The 25,311-nt window shown below is 47.7% G+C and overlaps 1 protein-coding gene across 1 annotated transcript in view; it reads left to right on the forward strand.

The window, feature by feature from the left end:
• Positions 1-12,799, forward strand: part of LOC149337207 (cathepsin L-like) — a 42,536-nt gene extending 29,737 nt beyond the window's left edge. The window contains exons 6-7 of the mRNA XM_089554348.1: positions 1,543-1,654; positions 12,700-12,799. Coding sequence (XP_089410474.1) covers positions 1,543-1,654; positions 12,700-12,799 — 212 coding nt within the window. The remainder of the gene's footprint in view (positions 1-1,542; positions 1,655-12,699) is intronic.
• The last annotated feature ends 12,512 nt before the right edge of the window (positions 12,800-25,311 follow it).

The raw sequence follows: 25,311 nt of genomic DNA on the forward strand, positions 1-25,311 counted from the left end.
GCCTACGAACGACGCTCAAGCCCCAGGAAGTGCGACGCCTACAGTACTTCCGACAACCGCCCGCTGTGCTTCCATTGCAGCGAAGCCGGTCATATACTTCGCCACTGCCCATACAAACGCATCGGCCTGCGAGGTTTTGTCATCGACGCCCACGACCGCTCCCCGGCCAGCGGCGACGGGAAATCGACGACTACCTGCACAGAGGGAATACCTGTCGTCAAGCCGTCTTTCGAGCTCGCCGTCGCCGTCCACCGCACGTTTTGCATCATCGGGTCGCAGCCACGCCGCGGCTGTCCGAGGAAGGTCCCCTAGCCCCCGTAGGGGAAACTAGTCAAAGCAACCTGTGGAGGTCAGACTGCTTGCCGAGGAAACGACGAAGATCCTCGAGCGACCGCGCCGTATGAAGACGTCGCACCCACTACCCCGACGCCGCATACAATCACAACCTCGAACTCGACGCGAACCGCCTTCAAAACGACGCCGTCGTCAAGAAAAGCTTCGACCACACGCCCCACCCACAATTCACATACCCGACGAAGCCGTGACCCGACGCCGAGAACGATGTGCAATGCCAGAGCCAGGACATCCCACTTAGAAGTGGTTATCGACGGTCGGAAAGTCACCGCTCTTGTCGACACAGGAGCCGATTATTAGGTGATGAATGGACCATTCGCTGCGAAGCTGAGGAAAGTAACGACTGCTTGGGACTACCCGCAAATTCGCACCGCAGGGAGCCACTGCATTACGCCATCAGGACGATGCACCGCGCGAGTGCCCCTCAAGGGACATACCTATCCCGCGACCTTCGTAGTGCTACGGCAATGTTCCCTCGAAGTGATCTTGGGCATCGACGACTTTATTCAGCTTTCAAAGAGCCCCTGGGCGGCAACGGTTGTTCTAGTCAGAAAAAAAGACGGTGCACTTCAATTCTGCGTTGATTACCGCCGCTTGAACAACATCACAACTAAGGACGTCTACCCCTCCCCCGCATCGACGACATACTGGACCGGCTCTGCAACGCGAAGTATTTCTCATCGATTTTTTTTTCAAGAAAGCTATAGTGTTTGTTGGAAAAATAAGTACAACTTACTTTTGTCGAGGCATATGGCAGGCACATATGAAAATTCCATTTTAAAACAAAAAATGCTGATGGGATCTCGATTACTGTTCTTAACTGAACAGATCAAGTATGGACATGCGTCCGAGAGCACCAGCCAAAAGTGTGTTTGATGGATATAGATCACACTGCAACCGCAGTGCTCTCTTAAGGTGGCTTAAGCGCTCCATGATATTTTACGCAGCATAAACGCAATGAGGACAATAAACATGAAGTTTTCTCGCGTTGACACTTGAGTCTTGAGCACGTAGCCAGATCAATCGCGCGTTCTGCTGAAAGCCCTTACGCAGTTTGACTAGAACACATCCAGGCAGGAATTCAGCTGTTAAACAGTTTAGTAATATATATGCCATCAAAACTGTCAACAAAACCAAATCAATCGCTCTTTACTGAGTACACTCTATATTCGCCTCTTCTCTGCACAGGTATCGTCGATGATCCAAACTGCTGGGGCACCGATGAATACCTAAATCATGTCGTCCTTGTGGTCGGCTACGGAGTCAAGAATGGGAAAAAGTACTGGCTCATTAAAAATAGGTAAGGTGCCCTTTAACGATGCGAGTAAATTTTCCGCGCACTAGGCGACAAAGGTATGTACTGTAAGCCCTCAAACAACTGAAGAGTTCTTAACCACATTCTTAATGAACACAATGCGATAGAATTTGGCAGCTGGTGCACACTTCTATTTTCCAAGGCACCTCCTAAATTTAGAAATAAGCGCACCCTAGAAAATAGATCGAGGTGAAAAAGTGGCGATAAGTGGATGGATTAAGGCGGAAATGTAGGGATGACTGGACGGGTTAAGGTGGATTAGGGGATTGCTTGGTGGATATTGCGAAGATTAGTAGGTGGATTAAGGTGGAAGAGTGGTCGGGTTTGTATAATCTCAGTTCATAATCAAAGGAAACTAATCGGGCATTCTACTCCTGAGATTTTCAATGTTGGCGCTGCTGATGACGTCACGACGCTCGAAAAATCAGAGAATGGACAAACCGTCGGAATACGGACAAACCGGTGTCTATTTCAAGACGACAACCTAAATTCTATGGCATTAATAGTCGCGCGCTATGCTTATCCCACGAAGAGGGGTGTGCTGATAGTCACATGCTCTCGCCACGTCCGCATGCAACAGAAAATAAAGAGCGGCAATTATTCGCCAGCCACTGCAGAATTACTCTAGACAGTTCTACTGAGAGCTTGAACATTCATTTTGATTGAATTGAACGTTTGATTAGAGCTGCATTCCTTTGCGTCATTTTGTTCATTCTGTCCTGTTCTTCGTTGTCTAATTAACCCATTTCCACAAATTAACGAAGCACGACGTAGCCATGGTTCCATCCTTACTATCGTTCAAGCCTTACTGCACTATACTTTCTATACTACCCCTTCTTGAAGTCTTATTCACATCCACTCAGGCGGCAAGGTGTATGTGCAGCTGACTGAAACGTTGATATTATTCTTCTTATATTTTATCTCTGACTGGGATTTTAGAGCGAGGGGATACAAAGAAATATAAGAAAAACACTATTACCTTATGCAAGACTTTTTGTATGTACAATAGCTTTGCGGTATTTGTAATTATCAGAAATAAATGCCGTTCCGGTGAGACTGTTTTTGCATTAACAAAATGTAAACGTATCTGATTGTGGGACAGCGCGAAACAGACGAAAGACAAAATGGCACGGGGAAAATCGGAGTAGGCACAAATTACTCAAATAAAACGTCTTACACAATTGTGGAGAAAAAATCGGGGTTGATGACGTCATCTTGAACGATATATTTTTTGGAATTTGCTGTTTTTGCAGTATTTAACAGTGATGTAGCATATAAAATATGGCTGCGCCAGAAGTTTTTGATCCCGATTCCTTTGCTTTAGTGGCGATGGCACTGGTGAACGCTCTCAATGTTCGGATACACTACACATAAAAACCCCAGAAAGCAGCAGATTGTACAGTCGTCACCACAGCTCAGTTGGTAAAGCACCGGACGCGAAATTCAGAGGTCGTGGTTTGGGATCCCAAAGGCGGTTTGTGCGTGTTTTTTGTGCTTTTGTTAATCTGCCATTGATGAAAAACTAATATTCACTATGCTCCTTGGTTTCGGTGGCTGTTACCTTCCGCAATGTATGCCATAAATAGCACCTCTTTTCCCTTAACTTGTATCAAAAGAGCTACTCCTGGAGCTATTTGGAATTACATTCTTGAAGTTATTGGTATTGAAGGTGTGGTTAAAGGATCTGTGAAAATCATAGATATTTTTAAATCGAGCTGCCCGGTGGTGTGCCTTTCATTTGATGTGGTGGACATGCACTATAGCATTCCACGGAGCGCCGCCTTGAAAGCTGTGGAAGAAGGTATTGAACACTTCGGAAATGTCAAGTTTCAAAACCATTGTGGAATGAATCTTAACTGCTTTCTTGAATTGACTGAATGCTACCTATGCTCTTTGTACGTAGAATTTGAAGGTAAATTTTTTTTCAAAAAGGAGGCATAAGTATTGGATCTTGTTTGGCGCCTTTGTTGTCCGACATTTTCTTGGCACAGGGTAATCGAAGGAAATCGAGCACTCTAAATACTTAGAATATCTTAACTTGCTTTAGGTACGTTGATGATTACTTGCTTTTCCTTCCCAACAGCGCAACTGATTCCATAAACGTGGAAGGTATTCTTAATGAATGGAAGATAGATTTTCCTGGCCTTCAGTTCACTTCCGAAACCCCAAAGGACTGTCAGATTAGATTCCGAGACCTGCTGGTGGCTTGCAGCGACAACCACACTTGCTGGGCTTGTATGCCCAGAGAAGAAAAACCGCTGTTGCGGTTTGACTCCGGTCATTCTAGAATTGTAAAGCGAGCTGTAGGAACGTCTTGCCTCAAACCAGCTATAAAAAAAATCTTGCCCCCACTCGATAATTCACAGCGTAGACCAATAGGTCTCCCGATTGAAGGAGACTGGTTATCCGGAGCAGTTACTTTGCGGCATTGCTGAAAGCTTATTAAGAGTAGTTACTGGGTTTCACAAAACTAGGAAAACGAGCTACGAGGGACGCCCTGTTGGGATGCCATATGTTCATAATATCTAATTGCGCACGTGTTGATTATATAAACGTGCGCATACTAGCGCACGTGTTGATCGTTTTTTCCCGTTTCTTTTTTTCCTGTTTTCCTCCTTTTTCCGTCTTTCTTCTTTTTCCTTTTTTTTCTTTTTCCTTTTTTTCTTTTTCCTTCTTTCTTGTCAGTGCGTGCGCACCTCCCACTTCTGTGTATGATATGGCGTCAGTATGTGTATTTAGTCATGTTGATTCTGAGATTAAACAGTTGTTAGAAAGCGCTTCGTCCTGTGTGCTCGTCCCTTTTCCGTATTTTGAGCGCGCTCACGAATACCTCCAAGAATTAACTCGTATGTTTAATAGCTTAACGAGGGCCTCGAATCTAGTAGCCTTGATCCCAACGGTAGCATGAGAGTGCTCTCGCACATCGTCTGTCTTAACCATTCCATCTTGTTACTACCTGTCACTCGCGTTAATACAAGACGTACTATGTCCATCGCTATGAACGAGGGTGTCAAGGTTCTCTTACAGTACACATAAATACCCTAGAAAGCGGCAGATTGGACAGCCGTCACCGTAGCTCAAATGGTAGAGCACCAGACATGAGATTCGGAAGTCGTGGTTTCGGATCCCACCGGTGGCGCGTGGTCATATAAAAGATATCCCCAATGCTCCTTAGTTTCAGTGGCTGTTGTCTTCTTTCATATAAAAATATTTCATAGATGTTAGGCTCGCTCTTCTATTGTAAGTAGAGCAAAACTAACAAACTTGTTATCTGAAAAAGTTTCAGTTCTGCGCCTCACAACTGTTTGTGTGTATTCAACACGAGCCGTTCACTCTGTCATCGCATCGATGACGCAGATTACAGCTGCTGAAAAGCTAATCTGATACTTTATACTTTAGTGCGCACAATAACAAGAAAGAACAAATACAGCGAGCAATAACAGTAGGACGGAGGCTTCTTCTAATTTTGGCATTATGCATTCATTGGCATGAGCACTACTGGTGCATCTAGAAGTGTTTGTTTAGGACCACAGTTTTCTAAGGGTGCTTATATGAATACGAGGTTAATGTTCTTACCAGGTCAGCTTCTTAGTGTACCGCCAAGGTACTTAAACGTATCAGCTTCTGAGATAGGACTGTGATAGAGTGATGATGTTATAGCTCTGAACTGGTCCCAGTGACGCGTATAAGTACCGTTTTCTCTGTGTTCAGTACCATGCTGCAACGATTGCACCATTATCCCTTTGCAAGAACACTTGCAAGGATACTGAGTTGTCGTAATGTTAGAAAGTGATATTTTATTCAATACAACACAATCATCGGCAAACAACTCAACACGTAAACCACCGCAGTCCGCCTCTACTAAGTCGTTAAGAGTCATGAGACAAAAATAATGGACCTAAAACTCTACCGTGCGGAACAGCCCCAGTTACGACAAGCACGCTAGATGAGCAATATTTATTTCAAATTGGTCTCCATTTGAAAGGTATTCACTGACCCGGCCATCCAACAAGTGAAGAAGGCGGCTGAATGCGTTCTAATTTACGCAGAAATTTAACGTGAGATAATTCCTCGCACCCCAGAAGCAGAACAAGTATACCCGATTACTCATGCGCATTTCAAACCAGCTGTGTAACCATATATGCCAATTTTCTCAAGGCGTGCTGATACGAAAAACCACTTTATGATCTGGTAAAAAAACTTGGACATGGCATGCAATAGCATGCTCCAATAGTTGCAATAAGTACGTGTGATTAAAATACGACGATAATTATTTGCAGAAAGCCATTCGATCTTTTAATGGGTTGTTGCAACACTAGCACTGTGGCAAGATGGTTTGTCACTTGTAGCTATCAACAGGTCGAACATATCGGTCAGAAAGCCTGAAGTCTGCTGTGCATAACGTCAGAGAAAGGTGTCGGCAATGTCACGAAGTCCTGTGGACATCTAGTGCTCAAATTAAGTAGCACCGTCGCGAGTAATTAAATGGGCTTTCGGTGGTTCCGTTTGGCAACACTGATAGACATATTCTTCCAGTTAAAAAATAGTCTCGCAAATAATGCTCAAATATATCCGTGATTTCACTTCTCTCGTCCCTACCACGTATACGTGAAGGTTACAGATAACAAACTATTGAAATTAATTAAATGATTTGACGCCAAAAATTTGGGAGGTAAGGCACAATAAACTCTGCGAATGTTATTGGGAAGTTGTTTCTTGCGTCTTTAATATTCTATAATAAATCCCATTCAATTGAATGAAGTGTAGTGTAGAAGCTTTGTGCTGCTGAAGATGATGTCCTCAGGCTTAATGGCACATACCCACGGCGGGGTATTGGCCAGGGTGCATAGCGGATACAAACGCACTCATGTACAGGGAATACTTTCTTAGACACTTCTGTTTTCTTTTCGCTTGCATAAAAGCTTGACTAACCCAAGGCTTCGTGTGATGCTTGTAGATTTTCTTTGCTAGAAGGAAACGATATAAACAGCGGTCACAAATCCCAGCCTCTGGGCGAACTAATCCTTTACTGGATGGTATCGGTCCAATTTATGATGGAAGCCCCAAAGGTGGAGTATATGTGTAATAAGGGAGCAATTTTTCATTGCCATGCACACACGCACAGCCATAGGGCTAGAAAAGAAAGCTCTGTAGCTTTGACAGAAATTCGTGAGGACTGAAGAGCGGGCTCCTTGGTAGCAGATCTTTAAAGAACAGCGTGGCAAAATATTGACAAAGGAGTACGACGGCACAAGCGCTACCGAAACTTTGTAGTTGATGAAAAATTTTTCCTCGTTCGGGGTTCGAACACGGGACCACCGCCTCATTAGAGCACTGGCGCTGTGAATTTAGCTCTGCCATCGAAATCGACAATTCGCTGCGGGGATCCGACCGACGGCGACCGTACCAAATGCCCTCAGCGACAAAGACGTGCTGCGATCGACTGCTTTCTGCCGAAATCAAAGTAGCCGCCGACAACCGCGACGTGACTGCACTTGTGGATACCGGCGCTAATTTTTCACTAATGAGGAGTCGGCTAGCCACGGTCCTCAGAAAGTTTCTGACCCCTTGGTCTGGACCGAAGATCCTCATCGCCGGTGTCCATGTGGTTACACCGATTGGCGTCTGCACTTTACAAATGCAGATCCGCGGTGCTACTTTCCCTTGTTGCTTTGCTGTGCTGCCCGAGTGCTCCAAAGACCTGATACTCGGTTTGCATTTCCTACGGGAGTACGGTGCCATCATCAACTTTCGTGAGCTAGTCGTGTCATTTAGCACGCATCTCTCTGTTGACGACAATACCGAGTCACGCAGGACGAACCACGTACTCATGTCACACCACCTGTGACAACCACGTACTCATCTCGTCAAGAGCCAGCATCTTTGTTACCATAGGGTGCGATAACAGCCTCGGAACTCGTGGAATCGCTGAAACCATGTCACCGCTCTTTGGTCGGCAAGTCTGTGTTGCTCGCGGAATTATTGAACTGAACAATGGGCGAGTTAAGCTTTTGCTGGCCAATTTTGGTGTCAACATCAGCTTTTGTCTTGCAAAACTACTATTGCATATGTTGAAGAACTGAGAAAATGCGCGGGACACCTCGCTTTGTCCGAAGACCTGAAATCAGTGGATCAGTGGAAGCACCAACTACTCTCATATAAAGTGACGTGGACCAGAACCGCCCGTCTGATGAGAAAAGCACCAAACAGACGACAGTGAACTATAGCCCCTCATCGAGTTTTTGGGAGGAGGCGCTAAGTCTCCACCAAGAATCTTCTCGCGCTGACTGACGTCGTTCTGTTTATGCAACGGCGTTCTATATAAGAAAAACTACAGACCGACGCAAGTTATCTACTCTTCGTGCCTACGGCCTTTCGCTACGAAGTCCTGCAGGCTTGCAATGATGACCCATCTTGTGGTCACGTTTAATGGGTTTCTGCCGAACTTTAGCATGCATACGGTACAGGGTTGCTGCAGTTGTGAAGGGTTACGTCAGAATATGCCGCGAGTGCTAACGTCGTAAGACACCGACAACTAAGCCAGCTAGCCTACTGCAGCCTATTGATCCGTCGCAGGCCCCCTTCCATCAAGTCGCCATGAACTTACGTGGTCCATTTCCTGAGTCCTCGCTGGACAACCGCAACATGGTGGTCGCGACCGTCTACCTCAGCCGATAATCTACGACTAAAGCTCTTCCCAGTGGTACCGCGGACGAAATTGCGAACTTTTTATTCAAAGCATTTTGCTTCGCTACGGTGCATCCACCATCGTGCTGACAGGAGAACAGCGTTCATCTCGACCCTTACGCAGGAGGTTATGCGCCTGAGCGGGACCAGTCACCGCAAAACAACGGCTTACCGCCGTCAAACGAACGCCCTCACTGAACAGCTCAACAAGACGATCGCCGACTCAATTTTCATGTATTTTGACGCAGACCACACGAACTGGGATGCCATACTTTCTTATGTCACATTTGCCTATAATACGGCGGTCCAGGAAACGACGTGCTTCACTCCATTTTGTTCAGTGCACGGTCGCGAAGCAGCGACCATGCTGGAAGCAATGCTTCTTCCAGCTAGTGCTACCTGCTTTGTGATAGGTGCTGTAGAATTCATTAAGCTGAGGCCGCCTGCCAACTCGCTCGAGGGGGCATCTGGTACCACGAAGCCTACAACGCTCGCCGCTATAACATCCGCCACAGAGACGCGTGCTACCATCCCGTCAGTCAAGTCTTAATGTGGAGCCCGACCCGCATGCGAGGGTGCTCTGAGAAGCTTCTACGCCGATATTTTGGCCCTTGCGAGGTGATCCGCCTACTAAGTGAGGTCGCCTACGAAGTTAAGTTCGGCTCCAAGAAACAAATTGCTCCTCTAAACGGCCGAGCTTTGAAGTTGTTCACATCACCTGGCTGAAGCCGTATGACGTCCGCTAGCGTCTGGGAGCCTGGGGGCCATTCTGGAGGCAAGAGCTCTTTGAGGCGGAAACAAAAAATACTGCACTTCGCTCTCTACGGCTCCGTTTTTGTTGCTCGACCGGCTACAAAAGAAGCTGCACTAACCGCGGATGTCATCGAAGGGAGAAGAAATGTGGCCATCCCGTCAATGTTGCCGTACGTGCTCATTCCCGGCCTGTCTCTAACAGGACGCTATTTATATATGTCCAGAGTGACGTCCAGAGCACGCAGATAACGCGTTCTTTACAAGCGTTTTGCCCTGTAAGCCGTATATTAAGTGTTTCTTTCCTGGGATTATGTGACATAACCTAGATATCAGGAATGAAAAGCATCTTCTTCCGGCAGCAAAAGGTACAGAGGAGTGAAAGGAGCCGTTTTTCCTTTATCCCCAGCATATCAAGCAATCTATAAGGAATTAAGAAATTTCATAGCTTTTCATAAACTTCAATCTTCACCATCTCTCCTTCTTCATTATCAAGGTGCTTTATATCCCATGACAACTGAACAGTTGCATTTTTCACAGTACAGGCCGCCGTGGTGGCTCAGTGGCTATGGCGCTCAGCTGCTTACCCAAAAGATGAGGGTTTGATCCCTCCCGCGGCAGTCGAATTTCGGTTGAGGCAAAATTCTGTAGGCCGTGTACTGTGTGATATCAGTGCATGTTAAAGAAGCCCAGATGGTCAAAATTCTCGGAGACCTTCCCTACGGCGTCCCTCATAGCCCGAGTCGCTTAGGGACGCTAAACCCCTATAAAACATAAACCATTTTTCATGTTCACCATCACTATTCATTATGTAAAGAGGAAGACGCTTAGCAGTCGGAGCAACATACCAACCTTTACCTCCCGATTCTTGGCCGATCCCCCAGTGTGGGTATGTGCCATTCTGTCAAAGGCTACAACAACAACAACAACAGAACCGATGCGCGCGCGAGGCGAGAAGACCTGTACGGACCACTTCCCTACACTGCTGCAGGAAACCGCTGGGTCATCGTCGCCGTAGATCACCTGACACGGTACGCCGAAACTGCCGCCCTCCCAGCTGCTACGGCGCGGGATGTTGCGGCCTTCCTCTTGCACCATTTCATACTTCGGCACGGAGCCCCGCGTGAACTGTTGAGCGACAGTGGGCGGGTGTTTATGTCAGACGTAGTTTCATCTCTTCTGCAGGAATGCAACATTACTCGCCGCCCCACTACTGCCTATCATCCCCAGACGAACGGCGTGACAGAACGTTTCAATCGAACATTAGGTGACATGTTGTCAATGTACGTGGCGGCAGACCATTCTAACTGGGACGTCGTCCTCCCCTTCGTCACATATGCCTACAACACCGCTACGCAGAGCACTACTGGTTTCTCACCATACTTCCTTCTATACGGCCGTGAACCACCCTCGCCGCTCGACACTATTCTTCCGTACCATCCTGATTCGTCGGAATCCACAACAGTATCTGAAGCCTCCAGACACGCTGAAGAGTGCCACCAGCTCGCCCGGTCATTCACGTCTGACGACCAAGGGCGCCAGAAATACCGCTTCGACCACTCCCATGGCACAGACACCTTTCAGCCGCAATCCCTTGTTTGGCTCCGTGTGCCTTCTGCTGCACCAGGTCTCTCTACCAAATTGCTGCCAAACTACCACGGACCCTACCGTGTCCTTGAGCACACTTCTCCCGTCACTTACATCGTTGAGCCCGTGACGCCATCACCCGATCTCCGACGACGTGGGCGCGAGACCGTTCACGTTTCGCGTTTGAAGCTGTATTACGATGATGATGTCCTCGGGCTGAATGGCACATACCCACGGCGGGGGATTCTATTACGAACCGACTCCCTAAACCGCCAAAATGGCTCTTTTTCCCCCGGGGGCAAATGTAAAGAGGAAGAAGCTTAGCAGTCGGAGCAACAGAACCGATGCGCGGCGCGAGGCGAGAAGAAGACGATCGGCAGCTGAAGCAGCAGAACTGACGCGCGGCAAAAGCATCAACTGTTCTGGGACCGGACCTGCCCTTGCCCGCTCTAACCGGCCTTAACAACCAGTCATCAGTTGCCAATAAAGGCCGATACAATTGTGACGCCTGCGGTCGGAACGCAGCATTTTAAGGGGCTGCAGTTCTTGAAGAAAGCGTGCACTGAGGCTGCCGCTAGCCTTCACAGCTGTTAGCGCACAGTGGGCTAGTCATGCCTTTAACGGGCGCGTTACCTCGGTAGCCAGAGAAAATATTGGTAAGATTGGTTTTTGAGGAAAGAAAATGACGCAGTATCTGTCTCGCCATCTCGGTGCACACCTAACTTGCACCGTAAGGGAAGGGAAGAAGATGGGAATGAAAGAAGGATATTGCCTTGGCCTGACCTCACGAAATGGCCTCTCATAGTCACTTTTACAAACTGGAAGCGTTAAGGAACCTCCCAAGTTATTCTCAAAGCCGCTCTCTGGACCAAGGCGCGCTGGGCCTCCAAGTCCGAGCTGGACAAGGCCGCATCCCAGCTGGCAGAGGCGGCGGCCAATGGCGTACCGGCGTACGGACTGCCACCCAGCTCAACGACAATTCCCGCCTCTCTTTCCCAGCTCAGTACAGTGTTGCAATAAATTTTTTCTCCTCCTCGTCCTCTCTAATCCGCGCAATTTACCAAACGAATGATATGGTAATAGTTTTAATCTTAGTGGTTTGGTTTGGTTTAAGGGGTTTAACGTCCCAAAACAACTAAGGCTATGAGAGACGCCGTAGTGGAGGGCTCCGGAAATTTCGACCACCTGGGGTTCTTTAACGTGCACTTACATCGCACAGTAGACAGACCTCTAGAATTGCTCCTCCAAAGAAATTCAACCGCCGCGGCCGGGATCGAACCCGCGTCTTTCGGGTCAGCAGCCGAGCACCATAACCACTGAGCCGCCGCGGCGGCCTTTTTAATCTTAGTTAAGCCTAGACAATAGTTTGAATTGTTGGGACAGGTGTGGGCCTCTAATGCGGTCTGAGACAGGAACGCTCCCCTAGAGCTGGGGTTCGAGCTAGTGGAGTGCTGTTGACCCTAAGCCCAGGGTCCAAACTATGCTAGAAACCCCACAACGGTAATGTTTTCTCTGCTCTTTCAGGCAATGTAAAAGACATGTGCTCGAAGTGCTTTCAAACTATACAGCCCGAACTTTACCTACAAAGGGATAGCAGAATTGAATTTGGAAGAGCTAGCCACTGTCTTCGAGTAGCCCCTCGGTTTGTTTTGGATTTTAAAAAATTAGCGAATGAAAGTCGCCTATGTTCAAGCATTTTAAACTCGAAAAATATTATTCATGTCACAGCTACTATTATAGCTTTTCCAAAGGCAAAGAGAAATTTCCTTGTTGCAGTCACATGCAGGGCGAATTGCTCATGTTTTTCGTTAAATCCAAGGATCGCTATTTAACCGCTGAGACGTTTTCCTCTCATTGAGTCCTATTTATCGTCCCTGGCATCATGATTTAATTAGGGTGGCGCCAGGGCCTTCTAAAGCAACTTTATCGGGCATTGGTGTCGTCTTCCAATGCAATATTTGCTACATTTCTTGTGGCCCCTAACAACATATATTTCTCGCTTGCAGTTGGGGCCCGAACTGGGGAAACAACGGTTATGCGATGCTGGCCCGCGACAAGAATAACATGTGCGGTATTGCGTCGTATGCATCATACCCCCTTGTTTAGCGACTAACCATAGGAGATAAGCAACGAATAAACGACACAGAAAACTGCTTCAAAACATTGCTGTCGTCTTTCATTTTACGCTGCTTTCAATGAAAGCTTATGAATGACTTTAGAAACAGCTTGAAATAAGAAATACGAAGAAAACAATAATCTCACTCTTCACAGAACACCAAAAACCATAATGCAAAGTTCATCATTAACTTCCTTCTGTTGAAGTCCGTTATGGGGCGTTACTCTGAATGTGGACGTGAAAGCGTGTCACAGCGAAGGTGCAGCACGCGTTGCTTCCGCAAGTAATGGTGAATTTTAACGCAGCACTGAAGACAATTATTCAATATTTTGGACACGATATGGGTTTATGCGCACTGACCTCAGCTGAGTAATTGATGAAGTGTTTATAAAGCTATAGAATTAAAGCAAGTTGTAAATGAGGGTGCGTGGGTTTTGTCCCGAATCCCTGTGTCCAACATCTCTTAGCGTATAGATAACTCCTCGTGTCCACCATTTCTTAGTATATAAATAACTAGAAGGTGTTATCCGAAAAGCCTTCGCTATCATCGTTTCGAACACAGGCGACGAGCGCGTAAAAATTCGGGGCATCTTTCCCGTGAAGCGCGAGCGGCAAATGGTTCCGGGCCCCTACATGCTCGTGGACGGGATGTCGAGATGAGAAAATTGCGCAAAGTTCTGCAAGAACGTGCCAGAAGCCGGAGCCACCGACACAATGGACCGGCTAACCACGACAGTTGCACTCGGAACACCGACGGCACCCCATCAGGTAGTAACTGTGGTATGGGTCCACCCGATCGAAACATAACTTGGTAAAATGGTCACCGAAAATTAGGCTTGTAGCTATTCGGAGTAAAATTCATGCCCCATTGCTAATATAACCGGTGATCAGAGCTTGGTGACGGGCATCACAATAAAGGACCGCGTTGGCGACGACAGCGCAAAGTCACAATATATACAAACCTGAGCAGGCAATGCACCTTACTTTTTATTTACGTATTGTTTGTCCTGTCGTCTGTAGTATCATCCTATTGAGATGCAAAGGAGCCGTTTCTTAACACCTCTATTCCGAAGACTTTGCTGAGCTTCCCATGCAGTAGACGGCGCTGCAGCTAGGCATTGTCGTGGAAAAAGACCTGAACGAAAAATAAGCGAATTACCAAGTGCAAAACCGAAGCTGGAGCTGAAAAACCGTGTGTCCGTTTTTGTGCACTGCGAAAGGCTTACTTCTCGGACGAGTCGACTTACTTCCGGTGACTTCACTTTCATGCGACAGACATGTCATCCAGCCCCACAGTTGAGGTCAGTGGACTACCCGTTTCAAAGAGGGAGCTGCTATCAACTACCGAAGCCCGCTTCGTTTTTTTTTCCGCAAACTGCTGCCCTCACCTGGGGTCGCTGCGGTGGCTCAGTGGTTATGACGCTCGGCTGCTGGCCCGAAATACGAGGGTTCGATCCCAGCCGTGACGGTCGAATTTCGATGGAGGCAGAATTTCAGAGGCTCATGTACTGTGCGCTTTCAGTGCACGTTAAAGTGGAGGGCTCCGGAATAATATTTCCATGGAAGGCTCAGGAATAATTACGATCACCTGGACCCGGTTGCTCGAACTCTTTAAGGTGAGCACTAAGGAAAGGACTTTATCTTATAGCATGCTCTTGGCATAAGTGGTTTAGTAAGATGCGTGATAGTCATCAGCTTATATGTTATCTTAATATAGCAGCATGCCTGCCATTGAAGACGCATGAATGGGAATTGGGAATATAAGTTAGTGGGCCAGCTTAAGTTTTACCCCGGTGAGTAGAGCTATGCTGTAAAATTATCGTGACTTGACTTCATTTCCGGCATTCGGGTTCTACGCTTTACGACGAATCAGACCTCGAGCAGCCACGGGTGCTAGTCCCGGATGTATGAAGGACAAGGCCTCGAATACGAACACTTTCTACCTGTGGAGTAGCGGAAGTACCTGGCCAAGAATACGAACACTTTCTACCTTAGGAATCGGAGAAGCATCTATCGTAAACTTTGAAGGGGGAGCTTTCCGTAAGCCGGCTTTATTACCAATGCGAATCAAACATTATTTAGTAAGCGGGAGGGCTAGACCCAGAGGAGGGAGGCGAGATGTCAAGACATCTAGCGCTTGCTGCAGGGCCGACTGATGGATGTACGCATCTGGGTGAGCGTACCACAAGGTTGTATCACAGGCGTACGCAAGCACATGGATATTTATAATTGATTTGTTATTTTTCATCCGCCACCCATGTGGTCGTTGTGTGGCTGCATCTGGCCACCTCCGCAAAGAAAAGAAGAAGAGCGCGCGCCGCCAGCTGGCACTATCCGCTATGCACCCTGGCCAATCCCCAGCCGTGGGTATGTGCCATTCAGCCCGAGGACATCATCATCATCATCATCATCATTGCGTTCCGCAGCGCTAGGCTTCCCTCCTAGCGTTCACGGACGTGTCAAGATGAGCAGCTGGCGTGCTTCCTACGTGGCAGGAGACGTACCCTACGTCAGCCGCCCTATCGCCGCCTACAGGGCCGGCCAGTTCGGGACCAGCGGCGCCAGGCCCGCCACGGAGAGCGCGAGTGCAGGGAGGCGGCACAGTATAGCGTCCAGCGTGGAGTGCGCGGACAGCGGCTCAGTCGCTGATTCTAGCATATTTTCCGGGACAACAGATTGCAGTCGCTCGTCTGGCAGCCCCTATAGATTGGGTAAGTGTTTGCTGCCACCTGTTACAGCCTTATGTTCACACGTCTAAAGCCACTGCATGCAATTTGCCTTCTGCATGGGTCCGTCAAGCCATAGTAGATTTTAAAATCAGTTCAGGGGTGCTGGTTGAAGCAAAATTCATTTTGAAAATGTAGGGGAGGTTAGGAGTTATTCAAAAACCGAGGAGCCGAGGCTTGCAGCCTGCTAAGGTTTAGTTTAATCTCAAATCTTAAACCTCATAAAACTTTATGCCACATAATGGCGGCTTAGGATCCTCTTTCGTGCCGCCACGCTGCCCAAGGGATTAGGGGCTCATTAGTGTGCTTCATTTTTTCTTATGCTTTCTTGTCTTACGTTTACATTTCGCAATGTCCAATTTCTATAGCTTAACCGCGGAGCTGTATTGCTTGCCAGCTATCACGTGTGGCGCCACAGGTGTCTTAAATCGTGGATAAACGACTGGAAGGAAACAACAAAGATTGTCGATAAAATACGCTTCCTGCCAAGTGCAATTTCCTTCCACTACACTATACAACGCAACGCATAATGCAGATATCCGTAAGCCGTAACTATACATTTGTCAGTCTTTGTCCTAGACTAATTTTACGCGAAAGCGTATACAGCTCGTTCGGTCGAAAAGCCGTCGGCGCAGTCGTCACCGCTTGTTGAAAGTAATCGGGGGCTGCATAGAACAAATGCTATCATGCCCACCGTTTGCCACAGAATGTTCCGGATGATGTCATACAATTCATCGTTTCGTGCAGCATAAAACAACTAGTTAAGTCAAAGTCTATCTCACTTCAGGGATTCGAATCGGCGGCCTATAATGAGGGGCTGCGTAAAAAATCATATTACGTTAATTTGTAGTTCAAGTAATTGAATGACTGTTGTCTGATAGACGATGACGAGTTAATGAATTCATTGCAATTAACTGAATATTTAAAGAAATTAAAAATTGTAAAAACGGTGTTCAAAGGGTGAAATTGCTCATAATGAATAGCCAGTGCTTGATGATGGAAATCAAGAAATTTTACCGTATGTAATGGAACAATTCGCTATTTGAAACAACAGAAAAAAATGAAAAACGTGTTCGAAGGTGTCCAACTACCCAGAATGGAAAGCCTAACCGACTACGCTATCCGTCCTACACTGAAGGCAGAGTTATAACTGTCTTTTTTTAACTACTGCCTTTCTCCTCTCTTTATAACTCTGCAGCCGCTATTGGAGTCCTTGCTCTGGGTTGATTTGGTCACTTCGTTATTCGCACGCTTCGCTCTTTGTCTAGTACTTTTTTGTAATAAATTCTAGAGGCCCATGTACCGTGCGATGTCAGTGCATGTTGAACCCCAGGTGGTCGAAATTTCCGGAGACCTTCAATACGGCGTCCCTCACAGCCTGAGTCACTTTGGGACCAAACCAAACTAACAAAAGAGTTTGGAAATATGCGTTACATATTTATGCGCGATGCACATCATGCACTTTACCCATAATGCTGAGAGAGGTATAACTTAAAAAAAATTACGGCCGATTTTCCTTACTTGGTCAAATGCGAATTATGTACGCTAGCCACTTGGTGTGTCATTTCGATTTTTTCGTTCACGGCTACTTTCGATTTTTTTGTTCAAAATTGGGCTTCAGGGAAAGATAAGCGGAACCGATGGTGGGGGACCTTAGTGTTTGCGCCCCATAAAAATGTGGGACCTCTAAATGCACATTAAGACTGCAATGCGTTAGCGGTGTGTTCTGGATCCACTGCTGATGGAAGTTGATGAAGACGATGGCATGTAATGCAGAGCGTGAGAGAATGACAGTTAAACACTAGGGGTGATGAGCTGCGGTGATAGCATACTGCGCTTTTGCAGTGACTGCCGACCTGTTCTAGAAGCCACGGATTCTAAACCCGGGTTTGGCACAGTCACGGCCATTATAACGCGAAATCATCGCCTGCATCAGAAACCCGTGGCCGAAAGTCGGCGCACAGATGACGTCACCTTTTCTGGAGTAATGGGCCGGTGGCGTCCCCGCTTCTAGCTATTTCAAACCACGACTGAGGTGTCCACTAACCAAGGGAGGCGGTTATGTGGCTTTCCTTTCCTCAAAATCAGCGGAGTCTAAACAATCTGCTGGTAAGGCGCATAACTACACCAATTTGTAGTTGGACGCCAGAGCACTGAACCAGTGAGCCAGTCACATTTGATCTTGCATTTGCACTTAAGAATTGCTGAGTAGCCCTATTAATTTTTTGTCTCCAGGTTTAGCTGGCTTCAGGCAGTCAAATATACCGCGGGTTTTTTTAAATACTGGAAGTGTTATTGATAGCGCACTGAAGAAGCTCAATTCTGCAAACGCCTGAAGTAGGGTTTGGTAAAAAGCAGTTTCTCCGGGCACCAGACGAGCCGATTAAAAAAATTAATGCAGATAATTTGCTTTATTCGTTAAGCTAAGATTTACAGAGAGGAAGAGACCAATAGCTGTCAGCACACTAGCTAAAATACTGTTTTCACCAAGCCTTCCCAATTTCTGTCATGATGCAGCTGAATGTTGTTAAGAATTTATTTTACGTCCCGCTATCCGGATTTCTGCCGTGCAGATTATACGTGTTGTACTCATTCACCCATGCAGCTTCCATGAACATGTCGCTGTCAGTATAAGTGCGAAAACACTGTTCTAATGGGTAAACCCCAGAAAGGTCTTGTGATGTTTGTTGGTTTGCGATGTTTGTATATTCGCGCGAGGTGAAAGAAATAAACAAAATGAAGCAAATATACGCGACTGGGAGTCAAACCCGTGGCGCCAGGAAGAGGTCAGTTTTCCTGGCCACTCCGCGACAGCACTAGGCTGTCGCCTTAGCCGAGCGCGCCCTGTGTTAAACTGCAAAACCCTCTCGCGCTGTCCCATGCACATCGTGTTGTTCATTAACTGATACTACTATAAAACTTATATTCTCGCTTTGAGCTGTGTTCGGCTATTCTTTGAGAAATGTACGTTGCATGCGTTGGCGTGGCCCACGTTTTGGCGGAAGCATGGCACTAGAGCAATACGCGTTGGTGTTGACAACATTCCTGGAGAAACGCGGCACTGGGTCACAGGCCGCCTGGGTATATTGGGTATATTGGCACTGACGACGAAAAATTTGGAGACGTGTATAGCTGGCTCCGTGGGTTACTGAACTTCGTAATCGCGATTTCATGTTCCGGGGGGTGGTGTCCAGCTGCAAGCAACTGTGCTTTCGCTTAATATTTTGCGCTTAATAATGCTTAACCTTAACAAAAACCAGCCAAAAAGACGGGGACAAAGGAGAGACGAGGCACACACAACGACTGGACCATCAACTGTGCTCGCCGCCGCGGTGGCTCAGTGGCTATGGTGCTCGGCTGCTGACCCAAAAGACGCGGGTTCGATCCCGGCCGCGGCGGCTGGAATTTCTTTGGAGGAGAAATTCTAGAGGCCCGTGTACTGTGCGATGTCAGTGCACGTTAAAGAACCCCAGGTGGTCGAAATTTCCGGAGCCCTCCACTACGGCGTCTCTCATAGCCTTAGTCGCTTTGGGACGTTAAACCCCATAAACCAAACCATATCAACTGTGCTTTATTGAAAAACAGCCAGTCTCCGAGAAAACCCAATAGAGCATGCGCAGCTCAACGGCACCGCAAAACCAGCACAAAAAACAACAACAGCGAGCTCGTAAGATAGTCAAGCTGCAGTGTCAACGGGACAAGTAACCTAATTCTTTCTGCATCAACGTGATAGAAGCCGTGCTAACACAGTTATCTCCATGATTGCAAATGTGAAATGCTTCGAGGATTTCCCGCTCAACCTTACCCTTGCCTCTACCGAGAAAAGTGACATTGGAAAACAACGGGTAGCACCCGCAATCGCGGCAATGGCGAGGCAAGTTTGCTCCGTCAGCCGGAGTCAGAGAGTTATGGTGCTCTCGTAGCCTTTCATTTATACACCGGCCAGTTTGGCCGATGTAAACTTTTTCGCATGTCAGCGGAATCTTATAAACCACCCGTGTCGCACAAGGAACATAGCAGTTTTGATGCCGCGTCGAACAAACAGGTGGTCTAGTTCTGCCACGCGCGACACGTGAACAAAGGTTTGAAAGTTTGCAAGGAGCAGAAAAGACAACATTGACACCTTGTCTTGCAGCAACTTTTTTGATGTTGTGGGAAGCCCCATGCAGATAAGGCATCACCTCAAATTTTCTTCTTTCAGCCCTAGTAGGGTCAGCCACCTTTTTGTCACGGCTCTTAATTCTTTGCAGCAACGACTCTGCCACAGCATTCAAAAGCGGTTTTGGGAAACCGGCCTCTTGCAAACGCTTAACCTGGTTGTCGAAACTTGACTTCATGCTATGGTGGCAACTCTTCTGCAGAGCATTGCGAAAGCAGCTCATGGCAATCCCTCTCTTGACGACTTTTGAGTGTGCAGACGAGTACGGTAATAAAGCCTTCTTACTCCTAGGTAAAAAACACCAGCATACATGGCCATCGTCACGAAAAGTTAGTTGAAGTTCTAAAAAACGAATCGACTGGTTAGCGGGTAGTTCAAAGGTAAAAGAAAGGGAGCTTGAGCAAGCTTTAAAATCTTCTAAGACATTTTCTACAACCTCATGCAAGGAGTCAGTCGGTGAAAGATTTAACATTATCAAGAAATCGTCAACATATCTAAAAACTTTGCACACTCGTTTGTCAGGAAAAGAGCCTCAAAGTGTGTTGTCAAACTTCGCTAAAAAAATTTGGCACAAGATAGGAGCTACGCTAGCACCAATACAGATTCCTTTTTTCTGTATGAACAGACCGCCCTTAAAATCTACAAGGGTAGATGAAAGATAAGTAGTTAACAGTTCTAAGAACGCATCGATGGAGATGCCACAAGCATTTTGGAAGGCAACTAGGCCGTTCTGTTCAATCACTTCACGCACTGCAACAAATAGTTCGTCATGAGGGATGCTGTAAAACAAGTCTTCGATGTCAATAGAAAACCCAGCGTTGGCTCCGGGAATGCCGTCGCTGAGTACTTCAACCACAGCAGCTGCGCTTGCAACGTAGCAGGGGTCCTGCACATCAAGGGACTGCAGGTGTCGCTGCAAATACTGGCCCAGTAACTTTTGCCAGGTGTCAGCCTCGGTCACAATGGCCCTCAAAGGGCAGTCCGTCTTGTGCGTTTTTGCCCTTTGAGGACTGCCCTTTGAGGGCCATTGTGACCGAGGCTGACACCTGGCAAAAGTTACTGGGCCAGTATTTGCAGCGACACCTTGATGTGCAGGACCCCTGCTACGTTGCAAGCGCAGCTGCTGTGGTTGAAGTACTCAGCGACGGCATTCCCGGAGCCAACGCTGGGTTTTCTATTGACATCGAAGACTTGTTTTACAGCATCCCTCATGACGAACTATTTGTTGCAGTGCGTGAACTGATTGAATAGAACGGCCTAGTTGCCTTCCAAAATGCTTGTGGCATCTCCATCGATGCGTTCTTAGAACTGTTAACTACTTATCTTTCATCTACCCTTGTAGATTTTAAGGGCGGTCTGTTCATACAGAAAAAAGGAATCTGTATTGGTGCTAGCGTAGCTCCTATCTTGTGCCAAATTTTTTTAGCGAAGTTTGACAACACACTTTTAGGCTCTTTTCTGGACAAACGAGTGTGCAAAGTTTTTAGATATGTTGACGATTTCTTGATAATGTTAAATCTTTCACCGACTGACTCCTTGCATGAGGTTGTAGAAAATGTCTTAGAAGATTTTAAAGCTTGCTCAAGCTCCCTTTCTTTTACCTTTGAACTACCCGCTAACCAGTCGATTCGTTTTTTAGAACTTCAACTAACTTTTCGTGACGATGGCCATGTATGCTGGTGTTTTTTACCTAGGAGTAAGAAGGCTTTATTACCGTACTCGTCTGCACACTCAAAAGTCGTCAAGAGAGGGATTGCCATGAGCTGCTTTCGCAATGCTCTGCAGAAGAGTTGCCACCATAGCATGAAGTCAAGTTTCGACAACCAGGTTAAGCGTTTGCAAGAGGCCGGTTTCCCAAAACCGCTTTTGAATGCTGTGGCAGAGTCGTTGCTGCAAAGAATTAAGAGCCGTGACAAAAAGGTGGCTGACCCTACTAGGGCTGAAAGAAGAAAATTTGAGGTGATGCCTTATCTGCATGGGGCTTCCCACAACATCAAAAAAGTTGCTGCAAGACAAGGTGTCAATTTTGTCTTTTCTGCTCCTTGCAAACTTTCAAGCCTTTGTTCACGTGTCGCGCGTGGCAGAACTAGACCACCTGTTTGTTCGACGCGGCATCAAAACTGCTATTTTCCTTGTGCGACACGGGTGGTTTATAAGATTCCGCTGACATGCGAAAAAGTTTACATCGGCCAAACTGGCCGGTGTATAAATGAAAGGCTACGAGAGCACCTGTTATAGTATTGTAAGTGGGCGAGCTTGGAAGCGCATGCCGAAACGGGTCACCGACGTGCCCTGAGGAGGGCGCGGGAAGGGGCGCCCGTAAAGCGACAGTACACGTTGCTGGCGGGAGTCAAACTGGCTCCTCTCCTTGAAAAGCGAGGGAGCGTTTATTTCCCTTTCCCTTCTTCCCCGTGCAGCTGGGGGTGCCGCTGAGACGGCGCCTGCGGTGTACTTCGCGTCCGCTGACTTGGGGAATCGTCACACTCCTCCCTTTGTTATGAAGCCTGCTGCACGCCACTAGCATCGAGCGGCGCTTGTTTACGCCTCTATAGTCCGTAGTAGATAACAGGCTTCCGGACCCGGGAAGACCGACGAAGCTGGGGGTGCAAAGGAGCCGCACTTGACTGTTGTTGCGGCGCCGAGGCTGTTGTAGACGGCTCGGTGCTTAATGAGCAGCGAGGTGGGCACAGCTGTTCCGTGTCCGTTGTCGCTGCCAGTGCAGGAAGAGGCTCCTCGTCGTCGGAGAGAACGCCGGGGGTCCTTCGCGGTCGCACATGGTCCGCGTGTCTGTTCCACAGCGTTCCGTCTTCGAGCTGTATTTGAAGCGACGAAGAACTTGTGGGATGGCGAACCGTTCCGGCAATCCAAGCTGAGCCTGGTCGGAAGTTTCGAACAAAGACCGGCTCGCCGGACAAAGGCAAAGAGCTTTTGCGTGCGTTGCTATCGCAGCGCATCTTTTGCTTCAATTGCTTGAAGTCCACATGCGCCCTTAGGCCGGGGTGCACTCGTTGAATGGGCGTTTGCAGTTGCCTGCCCATAAAGAGCTCAGCGGGAGGGGACCCAGTAAACGCGTGCGGCGTTGTTCTGTAGGAAAGCAGGATCCTGTCGATGTTTGTTTGGAAATCTCCAGGCGCTGCCTTCTTGAGCTTCCCCTTAATTGTCTGCACGACGCGTTCCGCTGCTCCGTTCGATGCCGGGTGGTATGGCGGGATAAGAATACGCCGTATGCCGTTCTTGCTCAAGAAGTCAGCGTACTTCTCGCTGGTGAATGCGGTGCCGTTGTCGGAGACAATTATGTCTGGAATGCCATGTGTGGAAAATATGCTTCGCAGGCATCGAATTGTGGCATCCGCTGAAGGTGCATGAACGGGAACCACCTCTACCCATTTAGAGTAGGCATCGACTAGGACGAAAAAGTAGTGTCCTTGAAATGGACCACCAAAGTCGACATGCAGTCTAGACCATGGTTTCTTCGGAAACGGCCAAGGATTAGACTGTGCTTTCCGTCCCATTCTCTGGTGTTCTTGGCAGATTTCGCAAAGCTGCACTTTCTGAGCGATGCTACTGTCGAGTCCTTCCCACCAAATGTGGCTCCGTGCGACTGCTTTCATTTTTTCAACACTTGGGTGAGTTTCATGGAGCAGATCAAGAACTTCTGCTTGTAGTTCTTTAGGAACGACGACTCGTGTTCCTCGCAGGATGCAGTTCTCATGAACACTCAGCTCTGTACGATTTTTGTGAAATAGTGTCCAATCATTTCCTCTTGGCAGCTCGTCACCACTAAGGAGCGCCTGGCGTAGGCGTGACATAACAGGATCACGATCTGTAGCTTTGGCAATGGCGGATGGAGAAAGAAGTCGAGGATATGAACGTTCAAGCATGAAGATGTCAGCAGGCTTGGGTACTGTGCAGGGCTGTGTAGGAAGCGGTAGCCGGCTCAGCGCGTCGCCGTTGCATTGGCGCGTCATTAATGCCGCAAACGAGTCTGTCCCGCAGCATGTCAGAAAGGAAGGTGCCGTACTCACAGTTTGCTGAAAGCTTTTTCAGTGATGCGATGTAGTCGCTGACAGATTCATCCGGTTGGCGAGAGCGACTGTTGAATCTGAAGCGGCAGACCACCACGGAAGGCTTAGGAATGTAGTGGCCCGAAAGCACGGTGAATATCTCGTCGATGGAGACTTGATCTGGAGTCTTAGGCGTCAGCAGGCTCCGTAGTAAGGAGTAGGTGCTGGACCCGCAGCATGTCAGGAACACGGACCTTTTCTTCTCCTCTGGAACACTGTTGGCGTCGAAGAAGAGCTTGACTCGCTCCAAATACTCCGTCCAGGCTCCTCCTTCCCCGTGGAATGGCTCCAATGCTCCGTAGGTCGGCATGGTTGCAGATGATGCGATGCCGGGAAACTTTTACCTCGTCGCCAGAATTCTTATAGTATTGTAAGTGGGCGAGCTTGGAAGCGCATGCCGAAACGGGTCACCGACGTGCCCTGAGGAGGGCGCGGGAAGGGGCGCCCGTAAAGCGACAGTACACGTTGCTGGCGGGAGTCAAGCTGGCTCCTCTCCTTGAAAAGCGAGGGAGCGTTTATTTCCCTTTCCCTTCTTCCCCGTGCAGCTGGGGGTGCCGCTGAGACGGCGCCTGCGGTGTACTTCGCGTCCGCTGACTTGGGGAATCGTCACAGCACCATAACTCTCTGACTCCGGCTGACGGAGCAAACTTGCCTCGCCATTGCCGCGATTGCGGGTGCTACCCGTTGTTTTCCAATGTCACTTTTCTCGGTAGAGGCAAGGGTAAGGTTGAGCGGGAAATCCTCGAAGCATTTCACATTTGCAATCATTGAGATAACTGTGTTAGCACGGCTTCTATCACGTTGATGCAGAAAGAATTAGGTTACTTGTCCCGTTGACACTGCAGCTTGACTATCTTACGAGCTCGCTGTTGTTTTTTGTGCTGGTTTTGCGGTGCCGTTGAGCTGCGCATGCTCTGTTGGGTTTTCTCGGAGACTGGCTGTTTTTCAATAAATTACAGTTGATAGTCCAGTCGTTGTGTGTGCCTCGTCTCTCCTTTGTCCCCGTCTTTTTGGCTGGTTTTTCTTCAGTATAATGTACCAACTAACCCAGATTTCAACTCTAATGCTTAACCGCCAGGCATTTTTTTCCCGGTTTATAGCACTCTCTTAGAAGAAAATAAACCCACCTTGAATTAAAAGAAAGCACTTCAGTGTCTGATAACGGGACGTTCATATATCGCCAGAAGAATTTTGTATACAAGATAATGGCAGAACTTGCAGCCTGAGAATGTTTTGCTGGTTTCTCTGTTTCCTTGATCATGACCTGTATCCTTAAAAAGTCTAAAGTATTTTATTCTTTCAAAAAACCTTCAGTTCTGGACAGAGCTTCAATGGAAAAGGAAACATGCGACGTTTATTGCTTGAGAATTGCTTATGGTGACTGGCCTAGCGGTGCTGTGCAAGGTACTAGCGGATAATAATGGGATGCTATAGGGCTTGGTGAAGTTATGAAGCCATGCGAATCTAATACAGTGGTAAGGGGCAGGCACGTACAACACTGTCGGGGTTTAACTCATTGATGAGATTGAAGTGTGAGAGTTTAGGTCAATACG

This window comes from Amblyomma mixtum, chromosome 7 (genome assembly GCF_055824585.1).
Source record: "Amblyomma mixtum isolate Tamu chromosome 7, ASM5582458v1, whole genome shotgun sequence".
NCBI lineage: Eukaryota > Metazoa > Arthropoda > Arachnida > Ixodida > Ixodidae > Amblyomma > Amblyomma mixtum.